The sequence below is a fragment of the Dermacentor andersoni genome, chromosome 3 (genome assembly GCF_023375885.2).
Source record: "Dermacentor andersoni chromosome 3, qqDerAnde1_hic_scaffold, whole genome shotgun sequence".
In the NCBI taxonomy this organism is placed as follows: Eukaryota; Metazoa; Arthropoda; class Arachnida; order Ixodida; family Ixodidae; genus Dermacentor; species Dermacentor andersoni.
In genome coordinates, this window is record NC_092816.1 from 222518050 (window position 1) to 222543624 (window position 25575).

The following is a 25575-nucleotide window of genomic DNA, read 5'->3' on the forward strand; positions in this document are numbered from 1 at the left end:
CAGCATCGGGTCGATGCTTTTTAAGAGGGGGGTATTGACATGTGTACTTATCTTTATCGGGCGACCACGTTTCGCCGCTTAACAACTGTAATCGCGCAGCGCGGAACGCGCCTGCATGTATCCGAAGTTTCTAGAAAGTTATCGATGCTTCTACCCGGCTTTCTGTTGTCGCCGAACCTTGTGTTATCTGATTTCATCGCGTGACACGAATGGTGTAGAACTTTGTGGAAGGCACGCGGGTCCTAACGATTAGTCTGGAACATTCGACGACTGCTCTATAAAAGCCGACGCGCTTGACCCGCTGATCAGATTTTCGACGATCGCCGACTGTGTTCGCCGCTATCGTTGTGCTTTACGTGTAGCCTGTTTTGTGGGCACAGGTTCGCCCAATAAAAGCTAGTTTTGTCCTTCACAGTACTGCTACTGTGTTCTTTAACGTCACTACCACGTGACAATATATCAACAAAGGGGGTTGACCGAGGGGCCCGATTTTTATTAATAATTTAATTGTGGGGTTTTACGTGCCAAAACCACTTCCTGATTATGAGGCACGCCGTAGTGGAGGACTCCGGAAATGTCGACCACCTGGGGTTCTTTAACGTGCACCTAAATCTAAGCACACGGGTGTTTTCGCATTTCGCCCCCATCGAAGGCCCGATTTTTATTAGTCATATCATAAGAAGCCAGCAAACACTGACACCAAGGACAACATAGGGGAAATTACTTGTGCTTAATCAATGGAATCAAGAAACGCTAAATTAACGAATAATAAATTGGATGAAAAAAAGAACTTGCCGCAGGTGGGAACCGAACCCACAACCTTCGCATTTCGCGTGCGATGCTCTACCAATTGAGCTACCGCGGCGCCGTTTTCCCGTCGACTTTCTTGGGTATTTATGTGTTATAGTAGAACCCTGGTAGTGTAGTAGTAGTAGTAGAATCCTAGTAGAACCCACTCCCAGGGTTCTGCCAGGACACGTAAATACCCAAGGAAGTGGATGAGGAAACAGCGCCGCGGTAGCTCAATTGGTAGAGCATCGCACGCGAAATGCGAAGGTTGTGGGTCCGGTTCCCACCTGCGGCAAGTTGTTTTTTCATCCACGTTAATATCCGTTAATTTATTGTTTCTTTATTTCATTTATTAGGCATATGATATGGCTATATATATATATATATATATATATATATATATATATATATATATATATATATATATATATATATATATATATATATATATATATATCGTCAGGACGAATGTACATGGAAATCATGTCAGACAGCGTACGGTGGAAGCGCTCAGTAAGGCCATTGGTTTGCGGATGATAGGTAGAAGTAGATTTGTGGACGGTATTAGCGGCCCGAAGAACTTCCTCGAGAACTTGGGAAATGAAAGCCTTGCCACGGTCACTGAGAAGAACGCGAGGAGCCCAGTGGCGCAAGACGATGGAGCGCAAGAAAAAGTCGGCACCCTCAGAAGCGGTACCGGATCGCAGAGGGCAGTCTCGGCATATCTTGTTAAAGGGTAAACCGAGGTCACAATCCATCGGTTACCGGAGGGTGTCAACGGCAAGCGACCATACAAATCAATACCAACAAATTGAAAAGGTGCGTCCGGGCAAGGGAGAGGTTGTAATAAACCGGCAGGAGGGGATGTCGAGGGTTTTCTGTGCTGATATGACGCACAAGAGGCAATGTATTTGGCCACCGTTGTGGATAGGCCAGGCCAGAAGCAGCGGGTCTTGATGCGGTCGTAAGTCTTGTGGAAGCCTAAGTAGCCAGCCGATACGTCGTCGTGAAGTGCCTCTAATACTCGCAGGCGAAGGCAGCGAGGCAGAACTGGGACCCACCGGTGACCTGTTGGGTGGTAAACGTAGCGATATAGCACGCCATCTTGAAGGCGGAATTGTCGAAGTTGGCGTCGCAAGCGGCTGTTGGGTGGTTCGGCGAACCCACTAAGGCGATCCATGAGAGCTCGACAGTAGGAGTCGGCCCGCTGAAGCGACACTAAATCAGACCGTTATGAAAACGTAACTTGGTCCAGGGGCGTTATCGAGAGCTGGTGTGAGGCAGGCGTAGCATCGAACGACGTGGTGCGCAAGATGACGGCGCGCTACCGGGAGATAGCGAGAGTGGGCAGCGAGACAATGCGTCTGCATCATGATGATTTTTTCCAGACTTGTACGTTATTGTAAAGTCACATTCCTGCAAGCGGAGTATCCAGCGTCGTAAGCGTCCTGACATGTTTTTCATTGATGACAGCCAACACAGAGCATGATGGTCGGTGACGATGGTGAAGTGGCGGCCGTAAAGGTATGGGCGAAATTTTTGAATCTCAACAAACGATAGCAAGGCACTCTTGCTCTGTAATGGTGTAGTTCCGCTCAGCTGGAGAAAGTGTTCGGCTGGCATATGCTATCACTTGCTCTTTAGAGGCTGCATTACGTTGCAGAAGTACTGCGCCAATGTGCGCTTGCGTCAGTATGGAGTATGGTGCGGGCTCGATTATCGAAGTGGCGAAGCAGTGGTCCGGAAGTAAGATGTCGCTTAAGAGCTTGAAAAGCCGACTCGCAGTAGCTAGTCAATGTGAAAGAGGCACCGGTAACCAGTAGCTTGTGTAGAGGAGCTGCTATTGCAGCGAAGTTGCGTATAAATCGACGAAAATATGACGCCAAGCCGAGGAAACTGCGTAGATCTTTGTGTTGCTCGGGGCGAGGAAACTGAAGAACAGCACTAATCTTTTCGGGGTCTGGCTGGATGCCATCTTTTGAGACGACGTGGCCCAATACTTTTATGCTCTTGCTTGCAAATTTGCATTGTTTTGTATTGATCTGGGGACGAGCATTTGCAAGGCACTTGAGAACTTCGTCTAATCGAAGAAGATGTTGGCTGAAGTCAGACGAAAAGATGACAATATCGTCCAGATAACAAAGGCAGGTCTTCCATTTTAGACCACGAAGTATGTTGTCTATCACGCGCTCAAATGTGGCAGGAGCGTTACAAAGGTCAAAAGGCATCACATAAAGTCCGTCTAGTGTAGCGAATGTGGTCTTTTCTTTGTCAGTCTCGTTCATAGGAATTTGCCAATATTCTGATCGAAGATCAATGCTGGAGAAATACTCCGCCCCTTGTAGTGTGTCCAAAGGGTCGTCAATTCGAGGTATTGGATATACGTCTTTGCATGTGATCTTATTGAGCGCTCGATAATCGACGCAAAAGCGAACGGAGCCATCTTTTTTCTTTACCAGAACCACGGGAGAAGCCCATGGGCTAGATGAAGGTCGTATTATCTTCCGCGCAAGCATGTCAGCAACCTGTTGTTCAATTATCTTGCGTTAGGACGGCGATACATGATAGGGGCGTCGTCGTATTATAGCGGAACCATCTGTTTCGATGCGGTGTGTAGTCGCAGAAGTTTGGCTCAACACAGGGGAACAGCTATCGAAACAGGCTTTGTGCTTTGCCAAGACCACCAGTAACGCTTCGGTCTGCGTGACTGTTAGGTCAGAACCAAGAACGGCTGGAGGAGGGAAAGAAAAATCCAAACCTGAGGTTGGTGCTGGCGATGAGCAAGGGCAAAGCGTAACTATATATATAGGTTGAGTGTCAGCGAGGGTTGCCACAGTCATCCCTTTGGCCAGGATCACTGGATCTGGGGTCGTGTTGCAAGCAGACAGAAGGGCGCGGCCACGTGAAAACTGGACGAGACAGGTGGCAATGAGAATTCCGTGAGAAGTACAGCGGGAAGAAGGGGCAACTAGCGCGTCTCCGTCGGCGATCTGACTGGATGTTACGGCTACAACGTCTTCGTGACCAGGACGCAGGACGTAGTCTGCAGCGATGGCCAAGTTCACGCATGAAAGTGAAGAGTCCGTAACAGGTGTAAGCGCTGTATCCGTGATATGGACAACTTGCTCACTACACGAAATGACGGCTGAAGCAGAATGCAGGAAGTCCCAACCCAGTATAAGTTCATGGATACATGTTGGAAGGATGAGAAACTCAATATGGTGCCGTATGCCGTCGATGAGAACACGAGCAGTACACTGTCTGTCGGGGTGAATGAATGCTTTATTAGCACCACGCAAAACAAGTCCAAGATAAGGCGTTTTGACTTTCCGGAGCCGGGAACACTGATCACTACGAAGTACAGAAACGGCGCCACCGGTATCGATGAGAGCTGATGCGGGAACACCTTTGACAGTTACAGAAAGCATGTTAATAATAATAATATTTGGGGTTTTACGTGCCAAAACCACTTTCTGATTATGAGGCACGCCGTAGTGGAGGACTCTGGAAATTTTGACCACCTGGGGTTCGTTAACGTGCACCTAAATCTAAGCACACGGGTGTTTTCGCATTTCGCCCCCATCGAAATGCGGCCGCCGTGGCCGGGATTCGATCCCGCGACCTCGTGCTCAGCAGCCCAACACCATAGCAGAAAGCATGTTAGCCGGGCGAACAGGAGGAATTTTTGAAGACCGATAAGAAGCATTTTCCCCTCCAAAAACTGAAACAGTTAGCTTTCCGAGTGCTGGTCGACAAGATGGAAAGTGGGGCGAAGCGGTGATGTAGAGCGCCGGTGAGGCGATGGAGAACGACGTCTGGCCTAACGGGAACTATGAGACAGATTGGGAGCAGCTGGAGGAGACGCAGAACGGTGTTGAGGGAACGAGTACGATGTGGGATCTGGTCGGCGAGTGCGGTGTCTCTCGTGCTCTGCATAGCCTTGTCTTTCATCCTGCTGGCGACGGCGGCAGCAGCGAGATATATGGCCGCGTATACCACAGTAAAACAAACAGGACGAAGTCGACGCCACTGAGAGTAGGATGGCGCAGCAAGTGCTCTCGTTCCCATCGAAGCCAAATGGTCACAGGCACGGACGTCAGCTGGCACGGAGGCCACGGTAGGTGTGGGTAGCGAAGCAACATCCGCGCAGGTAGGTGTGGGGCGCGACGGGAGCAAGATGCGTTGTAGTTGTAGTCATTGCTGTCAAGTCTTGCTTTATGACTTCGCGCCAGTCGAAGGTGGGGGTTGAGGCACAGGCAGCAGGTGGACGCCTTAGGTCTTGTAGTTGAAGCTCTTCGCGGATGATGGTGCGGATAAGAGCACGTAGATCTGGAGAATGGGGAAGCTGAGGATCGCTGCTGTCATGTGGAAGACGAATAGACTGCAGCTTGTCTAGGCGTTGACACGTGGAAGTGATGTCTTGGACAGAAGCCGGATTTTGCACGATTAAGGCGTTGAACGCGACAGACCCAATGCCTTTTAAGATGTCGCGAACGCGTGCGGCTTCCGTCATGCTAGGATTCGCACGGCGGCACAGAGCCAAGACATCCTCTATGTATGAGGTGTAAGACTCTTGTGAATGTTGGAGGCGCGTTGCCAGCTTCTGTTTGGGGACTTCTGCACGGCCAGACGAGGAAGTGAAGATTTGCGGCAGCTTGGAAATAAACGGGGACCGCGATGTCGGATTCATGTTTGAAATACCACGTCTTGGCAACACCCGTCAAGTAGAATGCGACGTGCATCAATTTCTGGGTGTCGTTCCACTTGTTGCAAGAACTCACGCGGTCATTGTTGTCGATCCAATCATCGACGTCATCACCGCGGAGTCCCGCAATGACAGGGGGATCGCGCTGAGGGCTCGTCACACTCCAAGAGGGCGCCGCTAACGGGGTCGTCTGTGTGGTAGGGTTAGAGGCGCCGGAAGGGCCGGGGTTGGAAGTGTCCATCGTTGTAGGGGTAGCTGGGCGCAGGCGGCGACCGGAACGGAGCTCCAGGGAGGACGGGAGCGCGAGAGGATGCCGGGGTGTTGACGTACCTCCACCACTTTACAATGCCGAGACCGATCAAGTTGTCCAGCGCTGTTTGTTCCCAAAAAGGCAACGCCCCAGCTCATGCGCGAAGAAGTCGAAGAACAGGGAAGATGATGATGGCTATGTACAAATGAAAACGACGAAGTGCGTTAGTAGTGCTTACAATATATATATGTATATATATATATATATATATATATTTATTGTAATGCGGTTTATTGAACAGTCAGGAACGCGACCGTGTCAGTCGAGCGTCAGACACCGAGCGCGCGAGCCCCTCTTCGTCGGAGGGCCGATGAAGATAGTGCGTCCATAGGGCGCGCCAGTCTTCTTCGCTACAACTGCACCCTGGATAAGAAGGAGCCATCCTGGCGACTCAAGGAGAAGCGATGACAAGGGGGTCGTAATAGGGTTTCAGCCTCTGGACGTGCACTGTCTCGCGTCCGCGGCGCCTCAAGTCAGTAGACGGCGTTAGCGGCTCGACGACGTAGTTGACTGGCGTCGTCTGTTGGACGACGCGGTAGGGACCGTGGTATTGAGCGAGGAGTTTAGAAGACAGACCAGGGAAGCTTGAAGGTATCCAAAGCCAGACTAGTGAGTCTGGCTGGTAGGTGCAGGGAGGTCGTTCATCATCGCGACGGAATTTTTGGAGACTCTGGTCTTCCGCCGTGAACGAACGGGCCAGCTGACGGCATTCCTCGGCATACTTGGAGGCTTCAGACAGAGGCGTGCCCTCTGATGGGTCAGGCCGGTAAGGTAGAATGATGTCGAGTGTACAGGTAGGTTCACGGCCATAGACGAGGAAGAGTGGCGAAAATCCCGTTGTGGCCTGTGAAGCGGTGTTATAGGCGTACGTAACATATGGCAAAACAAGGTCCCACTTGGTATGATCCGATGTAATGTACATGGATAGCATGTCGCCCAAAGTACGATTGAACCGTTTTGTTATGCCGTTCGTTTGCGGATGATAAGCTGTAGTGTTGCGATGGACGGTATGGCACGCGGTCAGAACGGCGTTAAGAACTTCGGAAAGAAACGCACGCCCTCTGTCACTCAGAAGTTCCCGTGGTGCCCCATGACGCAGTATGAAGTGATGCAGGAGGAAGGACGCAATGTCGCGGGCTGTCGCTGTTTGCGGTGCCGCAGTTTCTGCATAGCGGGTGAGGTGGTCGACAGCGACAATACTCCAGCGATTGCCAGCTGATGTGCAGGAAAGAGGACCGTAGAGATCGATGCCGACGCGGTCGAATGGTCGGGACGGACAAGGAATGGGCTGTAAAGGACCAGAAGGACGAGGGGCAGGAAACTTGCGTCGTTGACACGCTGTGCACGAGCGAATGTACCTTCGCACAAAATTATACATGCCACGCCAATAAAAGCGGGAACGAAGCCTGGCGTAAGTCTTGAAGAGGCCGGCATGGGCGCATTGCGGGTCTGAATGGAGAGCGGAGCATACATCTGTGCGCATATGGCGGGAGACGGCTAATGACCATTTGCGGCCATCGGAAGCGTTATTTCGACGATAGAGAACACCATCTCGTAACTCAAAACGAGAAGCTTGGCGGCGGATAGCACGTCAAGGGTGTGTTGTTGAAGTGTCAGAAACGAAATCCATAAGTGCCGCAATCCAGGGATCTTTGCGTTGCTCCACAGCCATGTTGACGTGCACAGGCGACGAAAACGCCGATTCGATGACTGAAATGCAAGTCATGTCACTTGGTGTGGTCAACCGAGAGAGGGCATCCGCGTCGGTGTGTTTACGGCCAGACCGGTAAATGACGCGTATGTCGAAGTCTTGTAACCGTAGAGCCCATCGCGCAAGGCGGCCAGACGGATCTTTTAAAGTCGATAACCAACACAGAAGAAGCACACGGGGCGATTGCCGGGTGTACGCCAGGGTCCCGTGCTAGCCGGTGATCTGGTGGTGTACACTGGCGGGATCGGACGTGGCGATGTAGCAAACGTTGGTGCTGAAAAAGTCGATGGAGGTGGTTGTGCTGCAACCTCGGCGTAGCTTAGAGGTACAGGCAATGGTGGCGCTGCACGAGGGGACTGAATAGCTTCGGACACGTGTTCCTGGAGCATCTGACGCAACATGGGAGCCAAGGACGGCGTAGGCCCTGGGACGACGGTGAGTAAGGATCGCTGGCGGGCAACTTCGGAGCGTATAAATTCCTTGATTTCGCGGAACAGATGGTCGTTGTTAGTTACAGCGGCTAAACTTGCAAGGGAAGTATCGGGAACCGAAGAACGTCGAGTGAGTAGACGTTGCCTCCTGAGTTCATCGTAGCTTTGAGAAAGTTCAGCGACTTCGACCACGGTCCGCGGGCTTTTCGAGAGGAGCATTTGGAATGCGTCGTCTTCGATGCCCTTCACTACGTGACGTATCTTGTCAGACTCAGTCATCGATGGATCGACGCGCTTGCAAAGGTCCACAACGTCTTCTATGCACTTGGTGAAGTTTTCACCGGGTTGCTGGTAACGGCTGCGCAAGCGCTCTTCGGCACGGAGCTTCCGCACCTCAGGGCGACCGAAGACTTGCGTAATACGCGCCTTGAAATCTGGCCAGGTGCTGAGGCCGGATTCGTGGTTGTGGTACCACACGCTAGCGACACCAGTGAGGTAGAAGTTCACGCAACTGAGCTTCGCAGCATCGTCCCATTTGTTGTCGGCACTCACCCGCTCATATTTCGAGAGCCAATCTTCTACGTCGTATTCGCCGGAACCGCTGAAGTTCGGAGGATCGCGTTGACGCACTGAGCCAGGACAAATCAGTGTTGGCGATGCCGGCGGTGTTGTTTGGCTGGCGTCGTCAGGCATGATGACCGGCAGTGTCTGATTACGTAGTCCCAGGGTGGTTGGGGAAGTACTAGCCCGCACCCCCACCAAATATGTAATGCGGTTTATTGATCAGTCAGGAACGCGACCGTCTCAGTCGAGCGTCAGGCACCGAGAGCGCGAGCCCCTCTTCGTCGGCGGGCCGATGATGATAGTGCTTCCATAGGTCGCGCCAGTCTTCTTCGCTACAATCTATCTATCTATATATATATATATATATATATATATATATATATATATATATATATATATATATATATATATATATATATACAAATACGCACGAACGTGCATATAGGGGGTAGGAGACCTAGTTCCATCCCCCAAAATAACATTCTGACTACACCCGTGGCTCGAACAGCTCAAAAGTTCGCGTGCAAACAACTTGCAACAAAAAGCGGTGCAATGTTTTTCAGCATGCATATGAGAAAGAAAACATTTATTTGGACCATCGAGGTCGTGGCTCTTGATGTCGAGTGGGAGATGTCCTCATTCCAGGACTCCACTGGCCATGGCTGATCGACGTACTTGCTGGACGAGAGCTTCTTGTCCCGCCAGGGTATCGCCGGTCAGCTGCGCCTCCCACAGCTGAAATGACGTGCTAGTTGTCTTTAAGTGTTGCAGTTTGCCCCCGCACCACCACGACATGTGAAAGAGGGCGTGTTTCGCCGCACCAGGGGCAGATGCCGCGATATGTATGTGGGTACATTTTGCTGTATCTGTGTAGGTTTGGCAATGTGTTGGTCTGAATAAGTCTGAGCGCTACTGCCTCCTCAGTGCTGAGCTTACTGTGAGGGCGAGGATAAATCCTGCGGTTGAGTCGCTGGATCCCGAGTCGGTCGCAGTAATTGGATGGCAGGGGCCCGAAGGTGAAGGCTTGGGATTGGTGAGACGATTGGTTTTGCCCCGCTCAGTTGATTAGCGCTCGAGCTAAGGCGTGCGCCCTTTCGTTCCCCTCCAGTCCCGTGTGGCCCGGCGTCCTCGTGATTTGATGGGATTCTTGCAGCCTCGGGCCTAGAATCAGCCGCCAGCAATGGTGTTCGTCCGTTGGTAAAGTTATGGCAGGCCTGTTGCGAGTCGGTAACGACATGAACTTCCCTGCCTACCCTGTCTTGTTGCTTTATTACTAGCGCTGCGGCTATGGTCTCAGCCGCAACTGGGGTCTCTGCACTGACGGAGGCAGTGACGTCAAGGAATTGTCTCTGCCGTCCACGGCGGCTACCGCGAAGAGGCCCCCTAAAGGGTACGCCGCCACGTCTATGTACGTTACGTACGGGTCACCCTTGAATTTTCGGCGCTGTCTGTCGACGCGAGCCTTGCATCGTCCTTCATGGAGTTCATGACTCATGTGCTTCGGTATGGGGGTCGCCTTAATCTTGATCCTGACCTCAGGCGGGAGTGATCGTTGCCCATTGCGGGCACGGAGCTCCGTTGCCGTTCCTGTCCGGTGGAGGATGGCTCTGCCCACCGCTGTGTTCTGTAGTCTGGCTTTTTGCGCAGCCATAACCGCGTCCGACAGCTCAGCGAATGTGTTGTGGATCCCGTGGGCTGCTAATTTCTCGTTTGAGGTGGTGACAGCGAGACCCAGGGCCGCTTTGTACGCGCCTCTGATGATGCCATCGACTTGTTCTTGGTCGCGTTTCTTTAGCGAGTGGTAGTGATACGGCATGCTATACGTTACTCTGCTGATCACTAGAACCTGGACAAGGTTTTCTCGCAGAGGCCGGAACGCAAGAAATGTTTTAATGGATGTGTAAACAAAGCTTCAAACACGTAAAATGGACAATTACGTGAGCGCGTTCTGGCTACCAAAACCAGCCGATTAATGATCGTTGCCAAGAGAACTATTGTGCCCGCAGTTATGTCACGAACCGTTAACAGAGCGTCATTTATCACTAACCGTCGTTCAAAGCAGCTGCACTTTTCGATATATCCGATGCAGACACGTAGATTTAAACGCATTTCAAAGGCTCACATGAGCACATATTATGCAATGCTTATTTTTACGATTCATTCATGCCGCAGACAAAACGGCTGCTTCGTAGGAGCAAATCCGCAAGTGGAAAAGATTCAAGATGCAGGAGCTTCTAAATGCAATTTCTTTCGCACAGTGGAATGGATAACCAATGGTTCCTGGCAGCGGGGCAAAAATGCTGGCTCTTGGAGCCTTGGGGAAAAGAATTGAAAGCAACTGGAAACGCAACAAGCTATAAAGAGTAACAACAGGTTATTTATATTGCACTGATCACATCAATATGGCAAACTTGCAAATTATTCACACATTGCAGACTGTAATATGAGAACACATTTTTTTCTTGATCTTCTCATACTACTCGGGTCAATTTACTATAACATAGCGCTTATTAAACATACAAGCAGAGTTTTACATTCCTCATGTCGACTAAAGCCGGTCTAACAAGCAAGATATTGCGGGCGGTAAATGTTAAAGCTATCACAACTGTCTCATAAGCGGGAGCAAGCGAGGTTTTCGCTTGCTACAAAAGAATGAACGCTAGCACATCAACGAACGTTACATGAAAATTAGAACGCCGTCAAAAAGTAAAATAAAAAACAAAGGAGAGAAAAACCAGGGTGCAATGGTGAAAATTGTATCTGCTAGCATTTACTCTGTTTCGAACAGAGTAAATGCTAAAGAGCCGCATAGCCAGAACAATCACACAAGCAACACAGCGAATTGGGTGAGTTGGTAAGTTAACATTCTTGGTGTATACGTGCAGCGTGACACACATGTGTCATTCATTCTATGTCCCGCGTCTGTGTCGCGCTGTCCATATACGTCAAAAATCGTACAAGTGAACAACCTTTCATGCCACCCGTACGCATCTCAGCGTTAACAGGGGTGTCACTCAATGTTGCTTTAGTGAAAACAAGGCGAACGCACCTCGCATTCGTCCTGGTCCCTTTCGGAGCCGGCCGGTCTCGGCCGACACACAGCAGCCATACCAGTCGCCGGTGCACATCTGTCCGTCCGCACGGCACCACGTAAAGAGCTCTGCCACCTTCCGTGCGGCTTGTGTAGTTTCGTGCGCTGCACCCCGTCATACTTGAATACAAGTGTCAATGTGATGTGGTTGGTATTATTTCAGCAAGGTCCTTCACTTAATATCGTCGAATATCGTACCTGCAACCAGGAGCTCTCGAATGCAACGCACGCTCGACGGTCGGCTGATTGCAATGTCGATGGCACTGAGGGAAACGACGAGTCGGCGTCGTGCCGGTAAAGTTGGCTTCGCAGCAGCGAAGTTGAACTTTTGACGTCAGTCTACGCCGCGTGATAGCGCTCGGCGAATAGCGGTGCGAACGGCGCCGGTAAAGTCAACTCCGCTCCCTGCGGGAGCATATATAGGAACACTCTTCCCTACGAACACACGGCGACACCTAGGGGCGCCTTCGTGAAGCCTGCGCGTAGCGTCCGAGAGGCACGACGCGCTGCATGCGCTGGCATCATGCGGCAGCCGGGTTCCTCTCGCACTGCAGCAGCTAGCAAGGCTGCCGAGAACACGTCTTCCTGCGCGCCGTTGCGTTCGAATGCTGCGAGTTGTTCCCTCTGCGGGCGCACAACCAAAGGCACATGGTGGCCCAAGTTGCCGAGAGGTTCATTGAAGAGCGTGACATACCCAGTGCATCAATGGCGCAGCTCGACAAAGCGTTTGAGTGAAAGACGTTCATTGAAAAGAGGCGCCCGCATTTGTGGCGCAGCTCCCTGAAGCGTCGGGCTGCTCGAGAAAACCGTGTCAAGTGGATTCGATTGCGCCCAGCACGGGATAAATTCCAAAGGTTTTCCAATGGAGCATTCGGCTTGTCAAAATCGCGCATCGCGAGATCAGTTGGTCGAAATTCAGCCGAGCTGCTCTCGCACTGCGCTACCCCGTGAATCATTTGAAAGTAGCGACGCCCCCGGCGCTTTCCTCCTCCTCGCGCTGCGCACCGCCCGCTTTTTCCCCTTGCTCCCGCGGACGGGCCGCAGTACTAGGCGTACAATTTTGGGCCAGTTGCGCGCGCCACTGGTGTAGTAGAAAATTTTCAAATATGGGGATAATAGCATCGGCAATGCTGAACGTATCGTTTGTGAGGAGGTTTTTCTTGTTAAACCCGTAGGAAGGAACATACCGATGTAAAAGGAGCTTTGAGGCGAGTTCTATACTCCAGACATTTGTTTCTGCCACGTGACAATAAGATGGTTTACTTTGTGCATCTGATCTAATGTTGCTTGTGGCACATCCCTCTGCGTTTGCATTTTTTCTTGCCTTTGCGCATGCATCTGCCCCGCAGGTATATTATTCAGCGTGCCGTCGTGTAATTAATTAGTCGCGAGTCCGACGTCCATCCATGTGTTTGTCTTGTCAATGTGAAAGTAGCTTTCACGCTTTGGTCTCAAAATTAAATAGAATGGTTGCGCAATTTCAGTGCGCGCAATCCAGAGGGGTCATGTGAGTACCCCCTGCACGTTGCCTGTATCTGTGAGAAAACCAAGTAATCGTCACTAAGTGCGTGGCAGCCCAATTCGAAGCGAATTGAAGAACTGAAAAACGATGCAAAAGCGAGACTGAAGTTGCCTAAATATGCGTAAGCACACCGCAAATTTCAAGTTGGCCCACGTCCAAATTTGAAATTGCCGAAGGGCAGCGGATTGGGCGAGTTGGTGTTGCATGGTAACTATAAAATTCAAACAGCGCTAAACGACAGGACCAGAATGAGGAGGAGACATATATAGTTTTTGTCTCCTCCTCATTCTGGTCCTGTCGTTTAGCGCTGTTTGAATTTGAAATTGCCCCCCCCCCCCCCGAAATTTGAAGTTGGCCCCCCCTCAACTTACAGTTGGCCCACCCCTAGATTTCAACTTAGCATATCCCCAAGTTTAACTTGGCCAACCCCCAAATTTTAGTTGACCCAACCCCGAATTTTTGTTCACCCACCCCTAATATAAACTTTTCCATGCGTTTTCTGAGGAGCCCTATGTATCTCTATATATATTCTCTTTTCATTAATTGTTTTGGTGGTTAATGATCCTTATCGCTTATAGTTAACGCTAGCAATAACCGAACTATTAAAACGATTAAATGTCTTAAGCTTGCAAATTATGCGTTTTTGTAGACATACAGGGAATTAAACTTGTGGCATAACGGGGCTTGTGCACTGAACACACAAGGATAACTAGCGAGCGCTCATCACCCGCAATGCTACGGGTATACATACCGTTATTTTTTTTTTTTTTCAGGGCCTGCATTCATTGTATCTAAGTGAGTGACGCACACGTCGAAATAAGCTGGAAAGAACGCTCCTCTACAAGCCGCTGTTCCTATTTTCAGTAAAACAAGCAATGGATACTGTTATGGGGATGTTGGTAGTATAAGACTGTATGTAAAATGTATATACAAGCAGAGCGAATGGTGTTAAAATGGCTGACTAGTAACAACACGCCGCAGTCAGCGTCTCGCGATCTTCTTGTTCCTCTCTCTCTTCCTTCAGCCTTCCGTAAGAATACTAATAATTACGAAAAGTGTGATCGGGAAGCTGTATCTTACGTAATTGTTCATAAGGGAAAGTAGAGCTTATAGTGCTGCATTTCCGACTGAATAGCAGTTGACGACATGCGAGGTGATGGAGTCCTAGGAGAATGCTCCGCATGCTGAGGATAGCGCCATATTTATGAAACGTACAAATTGTCGCATCAAAAACGCTGATGAGCAGGCCGGAAGAATTTAAAAGATAAAGCATTAGGGGATGCTTTGATACGAGCAATAAGAAAGGCGCCTTATAGCACAAACATTGTTCTTTGTCGGAACAAAGCTCTTTCAGCGAATGTGTTGCAGCCCTGCATCTTGCGCAAGCCGTTACGCTTTACTTGTGGTATCATAAAAACTGCATAACCACGGTAAGGTTTCTTGCTGCAGTAATATGCGCTACAACAAGACATAGCGCTGGCACAACACCGCAGGAAAGACGGCGCGCAACGTCTGCGGCGCCGAGCCAGCCAAGCTAAGGAAAAGAAATGCGCCAACAAAAAAGAAAAACACAAGCAAAACGCAAGATCCGCGCGTTTCCAAGGGCAACGGCAGAGATACGTCGTACAGAAAAATGAGCGCAAGATTGATTCCCGCAGAAGGGACTTGCAAGGGGGCGAGGAGGAGGTGAAAAGGTCGCGCGGCAGCGTTCAAAGAGTGGCGGTACTTTCAAACTATCAAGGGACTTTACTGCGCGGAACGACATCTCTGCTGAACGCCGTAAAGTCTGCTCTCGCCTCGGGTTTGTTCCCGGAGAAATTAGAATGATCTTTTTCGTCCTTGTAGAGTGGCACTGTCCCAATCACCTTGTTACCCAAATTGGCGTCGACGACATTCATTGCAGAGCGGCACGCGTCTGCGGGCACGTGCCTACTGACCCGAGTTAGTATCGAAGAGGATCATGGAACAGCAGCCTCAGTGCTTCAAGTCAGCGTGAAAGACATTCATTAGAGTGGTACATCATCAGCCTATTTTTATGTGCACTACAGGACGAACACCTCTCCCTGCGATCTCCAATTACCCCTTTCTTGCGCTAGCTCATTTACAACTTGTGCCTGCAAATTTCCTAATTTCATAACCCGACCATGTTTATGCCGTCCTCGTCTGCGTTTCCCTTCCCTTGACACCCATTCCGAAACTCTAATGGTCCACCATTTATATACACTACACATTCATGGCTTGTCCAGCTCCATTTTCCAAATGCGTAAGCATTTCTATGCCTACCAACAAGAGAACCCGCCCGTCCGTAACGTGAAGATCACCTTTAAGATAGGGCCCCCAGCAGAGAGCGAATTTACCTTAGTGCTACATTTCGCTTCAACGCGGTCTAGGAAGCGAGACGCAGACGAATCTATCGTCATTCGTCGCACTATGTCCACGTCGCAGATAGGGCCTGCACGACCGTCCCATACGCAGCCGCTACCGGAATATGGTTGATCGCGGTTGCTAATGGTTCAACGCGGAGGAATAGGACGCTCAAGAGCGATAACGGTTCATAATAATCTAAAGGTCATAAACGCTCCTGGCACCGCCGCCCACAATAGTTTGCTTGCATCATCAATTCACCTTGCGCCACCGTCTGCAGCAGTTCGTGTCAGCGCAGCGCGTTCACTTATACTGGTCGGATCAAATTGCATAACATTGATAATGACAGCGGGCTGCGTGGAGATGAGCAAGTGGCACAATGCTTACGCATACATAAGTAACTCTCAGAGGAGTTTTTGCGTGATTCTTTTTTTCTTCTAATGTGAACTAGAATATCGGTTATCGGTTTGCCATCCGATCCACAACGCTCTATTCCTGTCTCTTGGCGTTATGCCTAACATCTCTCGTTCCATTGCTCTTTGCCCGGACCTTAGCTTGTTCTCGAGCTTTGTTAAGTTCCAAGTTCATGCTCCATATGTTAGCACCGGTAGAAATGAATGATTATACACTTTTCAACAACAGTGTTAAGCTCACAGACAGCATTTGGTAATGCCTGCAGTATGCACTTCAACCCATTTTTATTCTGTAAGTTTCCTTCTCCTGATGAGGGTCCCCTGTGAGTAATTGACCTAGATATACGTACTCCTATACGAACTCAATAGGTTGACTGGCGATTCCGGATTCTTGTTCCATTGCAGGCCATTGAACATTATCTTTGTCTTGTGTATATTAATCCTCAGCCCAACTCTTACACTTTCTCAGTCAAGGTCCTCAATCATTTGTTCTAATTCGTTCCCACTGTTGCTGCACAAGACAATGTCATATGAAAACCGAATGGTGCTGAGATTTTCGCCGTTGATCCTAACTCTAAAGTATTTCCAGTCTTATAGCCTGAATACTTTATCTAAGCATGCAATGAATAGCATTGGAGACATTGTGTCTCCTTGACTGACCCCTTTCTTGATAGGCAACGTTTCTTGTGGAGAACCAAGGTAGCTGTGGAATCTTTGAAAATATTTCCCAAGCTATTCACGTATACCTCCTGTACTCCTTGATTACGCAATGCCTCTGTGAGTGCTGGTATCTCCACTCAATCAAACGCATTTTCAGAATCTATGAAAGCCATATAGAGAGGTTGATGGCACTCCGATGATTTCTCGATTAGCTGGTCGATGACATGACCCATTGTAGAATATCCCTTCCTGAAGCCAGCCTGCTCTGATTCTATGCCCCTGCCACATAACCAGTCACGCATCTCGAGTGACCCATGTTGTCGTCAAAGAGGTTCGTGGAAAAGCTGCACATAGATAAACATTGCCACATATCTGGAATCCGAGTTGGTTCGACGTTTGGTTTCTAACCCTCTTCTTTGAAGACTGCGATCCGAGGCCCTGCCCATTCGACCACGAACTACCCAAGCTCGACTGCCTCGCTAATCGGCAGATCGAGAGCAGTAGCGCGTAGAGGGGCGATTCACACCAGCCGCCGCTGACAGACCTTCGCTGCCATCGGTGAACAGACGACAACGCTGACGGCACGCTACTCTGGCGCCAAAACGTAGCGCTTGTCGCAGCAGAGCCCCTCTTGCGCGGCACCATACTTCTCACGCTTTCGCCATACCTTCCTCCTCCGCTTTCCTCCTCGCGCTCTCTTTACTATCGCCTACTTTCATCCCCCGCTGCGCTCCGCGTTCGCTCCTCCATCCTTCGCTGGCTCGTTCGCACGGTTATGCCTAGGGAGGACGCCGAAGCACGACGCCGACGCGAAACGCAGTAACGGGCGCCTAAAAGCTGCGCTTTAAAAGAAGCACTTGGTACATGTCGAGTATACGAAGAGACGGAGACACAGGAAAGGGCACTCACCGTTGGGTTGCAGGCAGCCGGTGTCGCGATCGATGTTGACCAGGCCTGCTGCGGAGAGCGCCTCGATAGCTTCCCGGCACAGTCCTGCGCATGCGCAGAGAGCGGCCGTCACATGCAGGCTCCTTTCGTTAATCAGAGTGCCACGGTGGTGGTCATCTTGTGACTTTTATATGCCGCGAGGCCTCAACATGCAAGACTAAACATGCCTTCACCACATCAGATTCAACGTGGCCTAAACGACCTACTTCAAGTGCAAGATTCAACTGACAGGCTTGTCAATGTGCTCTGTGTGTAACACCACTGAAAACCTGAAGAAAGGGGGTTAACCAAGGGGCCCGATTTTTATTAGTCATATCATAAGAAGCCAACATTCTTTATTTACTCCTTTATTTCTTATTCTTCTTTTCTTATTTCTATTCTTCAAATTCTTTATTTCATTTATTGAGCACAAGTAATTTCCGCTATGTTGTCTTTGGTGTCAGCGTTTGTTGGCTTCTTATGATACCACTGAAAACCTGCAACATGTGCTGTGCAACTGCTACCGCTACTCGTCAGAGAGATTCCTTGAAGGCGGCACTACACCTGCAACGTGACTCGAGCTTGGAACTGCGGCACATTGTCGGCCCGTGGCACAGCACCAGCTGCGCTTTACGTGCCACGAAAACACTAGTGTTGTACTTGCGGGCTTAAATTTAGGGAAGCGTTAAAGAGTCCCCGGTGGTCAAAACTGATTCGGTGTCCCGCCCCACTACGCCATGCCACAGAATCAGATTGCGGTTTTGGCTCGTAAGCCTCAGAATTTAATGAATTGCTCTTTCTTCTTATTCAATCTTTTACGCAACAAAGTATATTATTCCCGCGTATTTCCCTGTAGAGTGCCCTTGCATTTATGTTCCAAGTTGCCGTGTTCTCGCGCCAGGGCTCGTATTCAGGAAATGCGCTTACGTTCGTAAGAGAAAAATCTCAGCCAATCCTGATGTAGAACGCATTAGCAAAGGCGGCTGGCCAGTGAAAAGAACACTAAAGAACAAGATTCTACGCTCGCAAGATTCGTGAGAGAGGCGGTTGCCTTGGCGATGACAAGAACCCTGGTCGTAAAATTTACTCCAGCTCGAGACATTCATTAGTCCACCAGGTGCTTGCCCGCCGCAAGAAACCTTGCCAGCACAGTGTGCGTTGTTAAGAACGGCCCGCTGAGGTGCAAGTTTTGCCAGCCAGGTGCGAGAGCGGCGTCGACTTTTCCTGGAAAGCCACCGCAGCCCTCTAGCCACGGCGTCACTAAGTGTGCGGAAAACAATACGCGCGTCCTCGACTCTCCGTCGCAGGAGCCGAGATGAGTTCGACGAACCAGGCTTTGTGACAGAACATGCCACCGCCGACCCGGTCTGCTGTTAGCAAGGGAGTCCCCGAGGGAACGTAGTTGGAGGCCCCTTCACACGCACCGTTCCTGACGTCAGCACCGAGTTCTGTGAAAACCCTCGGACCTCGGTTGGGGACCGTGAACCTGTGCGCAAGTGTATTTGTAAGAGGCGGCTCGCGGAAAGAGGCGGCTCGTTTACGATGACTGGTCGAACCGTCCTCTCACCTAGGGATCGAGGGAGCAGCGAGTGTTTATAAACCGCTGTTGTGCGGCTGCTCAGTGTACTTTCTCTCACAGTCATGCTAGACTGATGAACTGCAACGTCCTTATGTAGATACTGTAAATAAACCCATATTCCTCGTTCTCGATGAGAAGCAGTCCTTCCCTTCAACAACGTCCTCAGCGAGGATAAGTTAGACGACGGCATGGGCCAGCTACCATCTAATTCATCCCCGACTCCAATCTTGACAACTGGTTACGAACGGTGGAATTGACCTCCCAATCCTCAAAGCGTACACCACGCGATTGTGGACACGTCTACAGCCCTAATGTGCACGAGTTCCCGTAGTGGCCGCCGAACACGTACGTCTGTAGCGACCGTCCATCACTACCTTGTCCCCGCCTCGCCGTGGAGGCCCTGCTTTTTCTTGGAATCAAGGTGTTCCAATATATGCCCCCGCAGGGAGGAGAGTTGAGCATAACTTTTCCGGCGCCGCTCGCACCGCTATTCGCCGAACGCTATCACGTGGTACAAAATGACGTCAAATGTTCGACTGCACCGCTGCGAAGCCAACTTTACGGACGGGACGACGACTCGTCGTTTCCTTCAGTGCCATCGACATTGCAATCAGTGGACAGTCGAGCGTGCGTTTCATTCGTCGGCTCAGGGTTGTAGGTACGGTAGTCGACGATAGAAGTCAAGGACCTTAGTGGTGTGATACGAAACACACCATATTGATACTTGTATTGGTCACTTGGCAGCTGAGGTCGCGGCAACGCAACAGTCTGTTGATCGTTTTCTGTCACCTATGCAGGTTCCTACAGATCCGGCGCAGTATTACCGCGAACCAGCGTCACCAGTGCATGGACCATCATTAATCAAAGCGCGTGTGCCTTACATGAAGATACGACAAGACTGGCTGTGTCAGCAGAACTTCACGTGCCACCTGTGACGCTCGTCACCTGTTCATCTCCCCAGGAACCATCGGCATCTGGAAGCTACATAAACTGGAATCACCGCAGGATTCATCACTTGGCAGCTGAGGTGGCGGCAGCGCAACATTCTGTTGATCTTTTTCCGGTTGCATTTGCGCCACTGCATAGGAATTTCTTCTCACATTTTTCTTGCCGCACCCACTGCTGCCAAATCATAATGCCAACGTGTGCTGAGCTGTCTAGAGACATGGATTCATTACAAAAAGAAGTTGAGGAATTGCGTAACAGCATCGCCCTCTTTAACAAAATGTTTGAAGCAATGAGAACTAAGCAGGAAGGTCTGGCGAAAGAAAATAAGGAGCTCTCGGGAACAAATGAGCAGCTAGCAAAACAGGTTGCTGAATTGCAGCAGTACTCCCGCATGAACAATGTGGAAATCAAAGATGTGCGGGAAACAAAGGACGAAAGCTGTGAAGCAATTCTGCAACATATCGTAGAAGAAATTGGTTGTCCTGTGAGTCCTGCAGAGATTGATGTTGTGCACAGGGTCCCTGCTAAAGGGGGCCCGAACATTATTGCGCGTTTTTGTTCTCGTGAAAAGAAGACTGAATTCGCTACAAAAGCTACGAAGGCGCGTCTATCAACCGGGTCCATTGGCGTAACGAATCAGGATAAGCCCATATTCGTCAACAATCACCTGACTCCGGAGAACAAATGGCTGTTTGCTCAAGCATTGGCTCTTAAAGCAGTGGCAGTTCCTTTGGGTCGACAAATGCCGCATCAAAGCAAGAAAGTCTACAGACAGTCGGGTGTACCGCATCCCTGGAGTCGATGATCTAGCCATTCTTGCCTGAAAAGCACTATTCGTGTGCCTTGATGACTGTGAGCCACCATGGCGTCACACTCTGTTCATGAGCTGGAGCAACTTAGTTCTTCGTCCACTTCTCGGATTTCTATCATACATTTTAACGTCCGAAGCTTACCCAAAAACTTTGATGATATGGTTAACTTTCTTACTTTAAGCAATCATCACTTTTCGCTCATATGTCTATCGGAAACATGGCTATCTGCAGCTGATGACATTTCATTTTCCATACCGGGCTATCATTCAGAATTTTTGCATCGTGTGGCTGATTGCCACGGTGGATAGGGAATATTTATATCCAACACATTATCCTATAAACGGCGTCCAAATATTGCATTTTCTACGGCCAAATGCGAATCAGTCTGGCTTGAATTTGACAATGACTTTCTGCCAACCAACAAAAGAAATATTATGCATTTAATTTACCGTTCGCCATCATCACCTTACAATGATTGTTGTGGTAAACTTGATACTCCATTAGCCTCGTTCATTACCAAAAATTATAATGTGATCGTTGTAGGCGGCATTAACAGTAATATTACAAATATTAACGATGGTTCTTGTGTCCAATACTCCAAGTGCTTCATTGGACATGGTTTGGAATCTTTACTATATTCTCCAACACGACGTGCTCCTTCCGGTCGAAATACGCTTATCGACCGTACTCAGTAATGTAATGACTAATCAAAAAGCTGGTGTGGTCAATTTTAATCTGACAGACAATTATCCAATTTTTCTCTTACTAAATACTCAAACGACATATAAAAATAAAATGGTTATTAAGAGTTCTTTCGATTCAGCAAAATTTGTGGACATGGTATCCGGCTCTGACTCGGGCCTATTATCCGAGGAATCTTGTGTTAACAAAGCATTCAACATTTTCAATGAGAAACTAGGAGATATAAATACTTGTACGTCCGCATCCTCGATATCACGTTGGCACTCCAACTCCAGGCACCCGTGGATCACTAGAGGATTACTGTGCTCTATAAATAAAAACGGTAACCTCTACAAAAAATTAAAACTCCAGCCATTTAACCTCGCCCTTAGGAATCGATTCAGATTTTATTCACAAACTCTCAGCGTCTTACATAAACAGGCTGAATGAACCAACTGTCAAAATAATGTGCTCGAAAATTGGAATGACTGTAGAAAGAATTGGAACGTAATTAAATAATTTTTAAATCTTAATCAAAAGGACGCGATTGTGACAGAGTTTATGGACGGCACCATAACTCTAACTAATCCTATAGCTGTCGCCAATTCATTTAATGAATCATTCTTGAAGAGTTCAGCAGCCGGTGTCACTAACTTGCCTCACTAACTTGCCTAAGTTGTCCCGCTTGCCTCACTCTCTTTTCTTAAAACCCACTTCGCCAAATGAAGTTCATCACACTATAATAGGTGTAAAAACCACACGCTGTGGCCTAGATTCAATTCATTCATCTAAAATCAAACTTGTTGCTCGTGAACCACCTTTTGTCCTCTCTGACATTATTAATACTGCATTTCGTACCGGCGTTTTTCCAACGCGTCTCAAATAAGGAAAAGTAACTCCAGTATTTAAAAACGGTGATCAAACTATCTTTTTTAATTATTGCCCTATAACGATACCCTCATTTTTTTAGTAAAGTGATAGAGAAGCTCCTTGTTAATCGCTTAACGGACCATCCTAACAAAATTTAACCTTTTGAGACCTAAGCAGTTTGGTTTTCGTGCTAACTTAACCGAATTAGCACTGATAAAACTAACTGACAGCATAAAGCAGTTTATCGGCAATGGGCTATGGGCGGGGGTGGTATTTGTTGATTTAACTAAAGCTTTTGACACTATTAACCACTCGATTTTGTATGCTAAACGTGAATCGTTTGAAATTTGTGGACCTGCTTTAGCTCTTTTGCAAAGCTACCTCACTAACAGAACCCAGGTTGTTAGATATGGAAGCGTTTTATCCTCTCCAATAATAGCCAACCAGGGCGCTCCTCAAGGAACAATTTTGGGTACTCTGTAATTCCTCATTTAAATTAATGACTTACCATCATCGCTTAACTGTTCTGATTGCATCCTCTATGCTGATGATACCACGGTTCAACTTGTGAGGCACCATCACCTGGAAAGACATCTCATGCAGGCGGCACCCACGTATGCGGATATCAGTTTGTTATCCGTATAAATGTTACATACGGGACCTTTTCCTGGCATCCTTCGAGTTCCCCAGACCACATCGAATCGCCGTCGCGCCTAATTAAGGTGCGCAGAAGCGCATCTACCAAGGCGCAGCACGCCCACACAAGTTGGCGACCCTCCTCGTGCGCTGCCCGCGGAGCTATTGTCCCACTGCTTGACTCTTCCAGAAAGTGCAGCGGCAGCCTGGCACGGTTCCAGGTAACCTGGGTCCCGAGCAAAGCTGTTTTGTGGCTCTGAAAAGTCGCTCGAGAACAACCCGCCTCCCCCCGCTGAGCGCTTGCAAAGGCGGAGAAAATGACGGCTCTAATTGACCGTGAAGCCCTGGGAGCAACCCCCCATCCGTCTATCGTGACGGCAGTTGCCGATCAGGAAGGCAACACCGGAGGCAAGTAATCCTTCGGACAGTGATGCCCATGGAGCGACCCCCTGAGCCGAATGCACTCGCACCTACCATTGGCCGAAGATGACGACACCTTAGCGGGCTCGACGATTGACCGGACAGGACGTGACCTCGAGACACCGAAGGGGTTAAAGCCAGAGACCGGGAGCACAGAAGCGAGCAGGCATTCCTTCATTCATCTCTTTCGGGCTTCTTGCCACGGGCCGCAGCGTCCGACTTGCTGCCGGCCACCAATGACTTTATTACTGTTAATTTCTTTGTATTTTTACTGTAAATATTGTAAATAAACCTCCAAATTTCATCTCAAAGTCCTCCTCAGTGACGGCCAACTACCGCACTCAACGGCAAGATCCAATATCCGGGGGACAGCGGTGGGATCGTCCTCCAGATCCAACAATGCTCACATTAGTCGACTAGGACGAGCGCAACGAACGGCTGCGTGTAGGCTATAATTGGTTCTCGATCGTGCATGTGAATTTGCGCTGCACAGTTCTCACAGGACCCACGCGAAGAACACGTGCGATCACACACACGCAAGATGACGGGCAAAACTAAAGAAACGTTTTTTAAACAGCGGTTAATTTCCGTAGAACTGTTCTTACAGTTCGCGCATCATCTTGCGTGTGGTCGTGGTTTAGTAGCACGAGCTGCTCACGCATACATGTGCAGCTCATTGTCATTTATCATGCTTTACATCTTCTGTTTTTCAATTATTCGAACGTGTGTAAGATATCTAGATTGTGTATTGCACCGTAAAAGAGATGACTGAGTCATTTCCTCGTTATAAGTAGATAATCGGATTGCAAGCTGTATGTGTCATCCAGTGCTTTCTTTCATGGCGATATATACTTATTCTATAAGTCGAGAATGCTGTATTTACCCCTTTCGCGCATCTACTCTTGAAATTAGGTCGCTGAAGGTGTATCTGTTCTTTTCATTTTCTTGTGTTCATTTGCACGCCGTACTGGTAATTTTCTTAAGCGGTGCAACGTGCTTCATATATATGTATGTATATATATATATATATATATATATATATATATATATATATATATATATATATATATATATATATATATATATATATAGTGAGAATTTACATTATGGACGTCGTCTTCATCATCTGTACTTAACCATCACCATCGCTCCCAGCATCTTCGTTGTCGGCCCGGCTCGCTCATGCTTTTGGAAGAAAAGCGTCGCATAAAGCCATTGCTTCTCAATGTATATGAACAAGAACTGCTGCCGGCGTGCTCGGTCTGTGAGTAGACTGTACACTGTGTTCTAAAAAGCATGAATCAAAATGAATAAAACTTCGGATACACAGACACAACATTAGATATAACCGTTTTCCAGAACTAGTGCAGCGAGCCAGCTAACTCCACACGAGTGGAGTTGTCCTTTCGTAGATCTCACTATTATGTAGGCCGACTGAGCTTCCCAACGGGCATCACTAGACAAACGCTTGGGCCAGAATTGTCATGGTTGTCATGTCAACTGTCATGGTCAGAACTGCATATCTGTCCAGGTTAGACCGGAAGACGTGAAAGACGCAATTGGGAGAGCGTATTGACTGGCTCACCATGCAGCGCCTCCTCAGCGCCCGATCTGGAAAGTCCCGGAGGGAAACCTGCACAAACGAATCGTCGCCACACCTTCACAAACGCCAGCAGCCCCTACATTTGCTGTGCACTATAAGAACGACGAAATGTAATTGGTACATAGAAATTCGCGGGAGGACGCGTTGGTACCCCTTGCCACTGTACTCCGAAGGTCCAATTATTCGATCAGTCACTCAGTCAATGAACGGCTCCACAGAACTTGGCCGACAACTAATCGGTCTAATGGCTATATGGCCAATGACATTTAGTGTACGCGACTTGTTTTAGCGCAGAAGCGTTTTTCCTTCTCGCCGTCTCCCGCATACTTGAGTTTCACAGAAACTATACGTGATTTCCCGACACGGCTCAACACAGGACAGCACACACAGTGTCTTCGTATCTGCATCACCGCTACACATGCACCGGTCATCGGCTCTGTTCTGGATGGATGTTATGACCTTTGGAACTCGGCGGTGGGTTGCGCCACCAAGCTCTTGCTATTATACTGCCTAATGTACTAACTAGGTTAAACAATAAA

At 49.0% G+C, this 25575-nt stretch overlaps 1 protein-coding gene and 1 non-coding gene across 5 annotated transcripts in view; both read right to left on the bottom strand.

The window, feature by feature from the left end:
- Window positions 1-25575, bottom strand: part of LOC126535791 (probable ATP-dependent DNA helicase HFM1) — a 266705-nt gene that overhangs the window by 209706 nt on the left and 31424 nt on the right. For all 4 annotated transcript variants that reach the window (XM_072287418.1, XM_055073057.2, XM_072287419.1 and 1 more), the window contains exons 2-3: window positions 25019-25066; window positions 17470-17553 (exon numbers count right to left, since the gene is read on the bottom strand). In XM_072287418.1, coding sequence (XP_072143519.1) covers window positions 17470-17553; window positions 25019-25066 — 132 coding nt within the window. The remainder of the gene's footprint in view (window positions 1-17469; window positions 17554-25018; window positions 25067-25575) is intronic.
- Window positions 793-865, bottom strand: TRNAS-CGA (transfer RNA serine (anticodon CGA)). Its single transcript has one exon. It is a non-coding gene; the product is annotated as a tRNA-Ser (tRNA).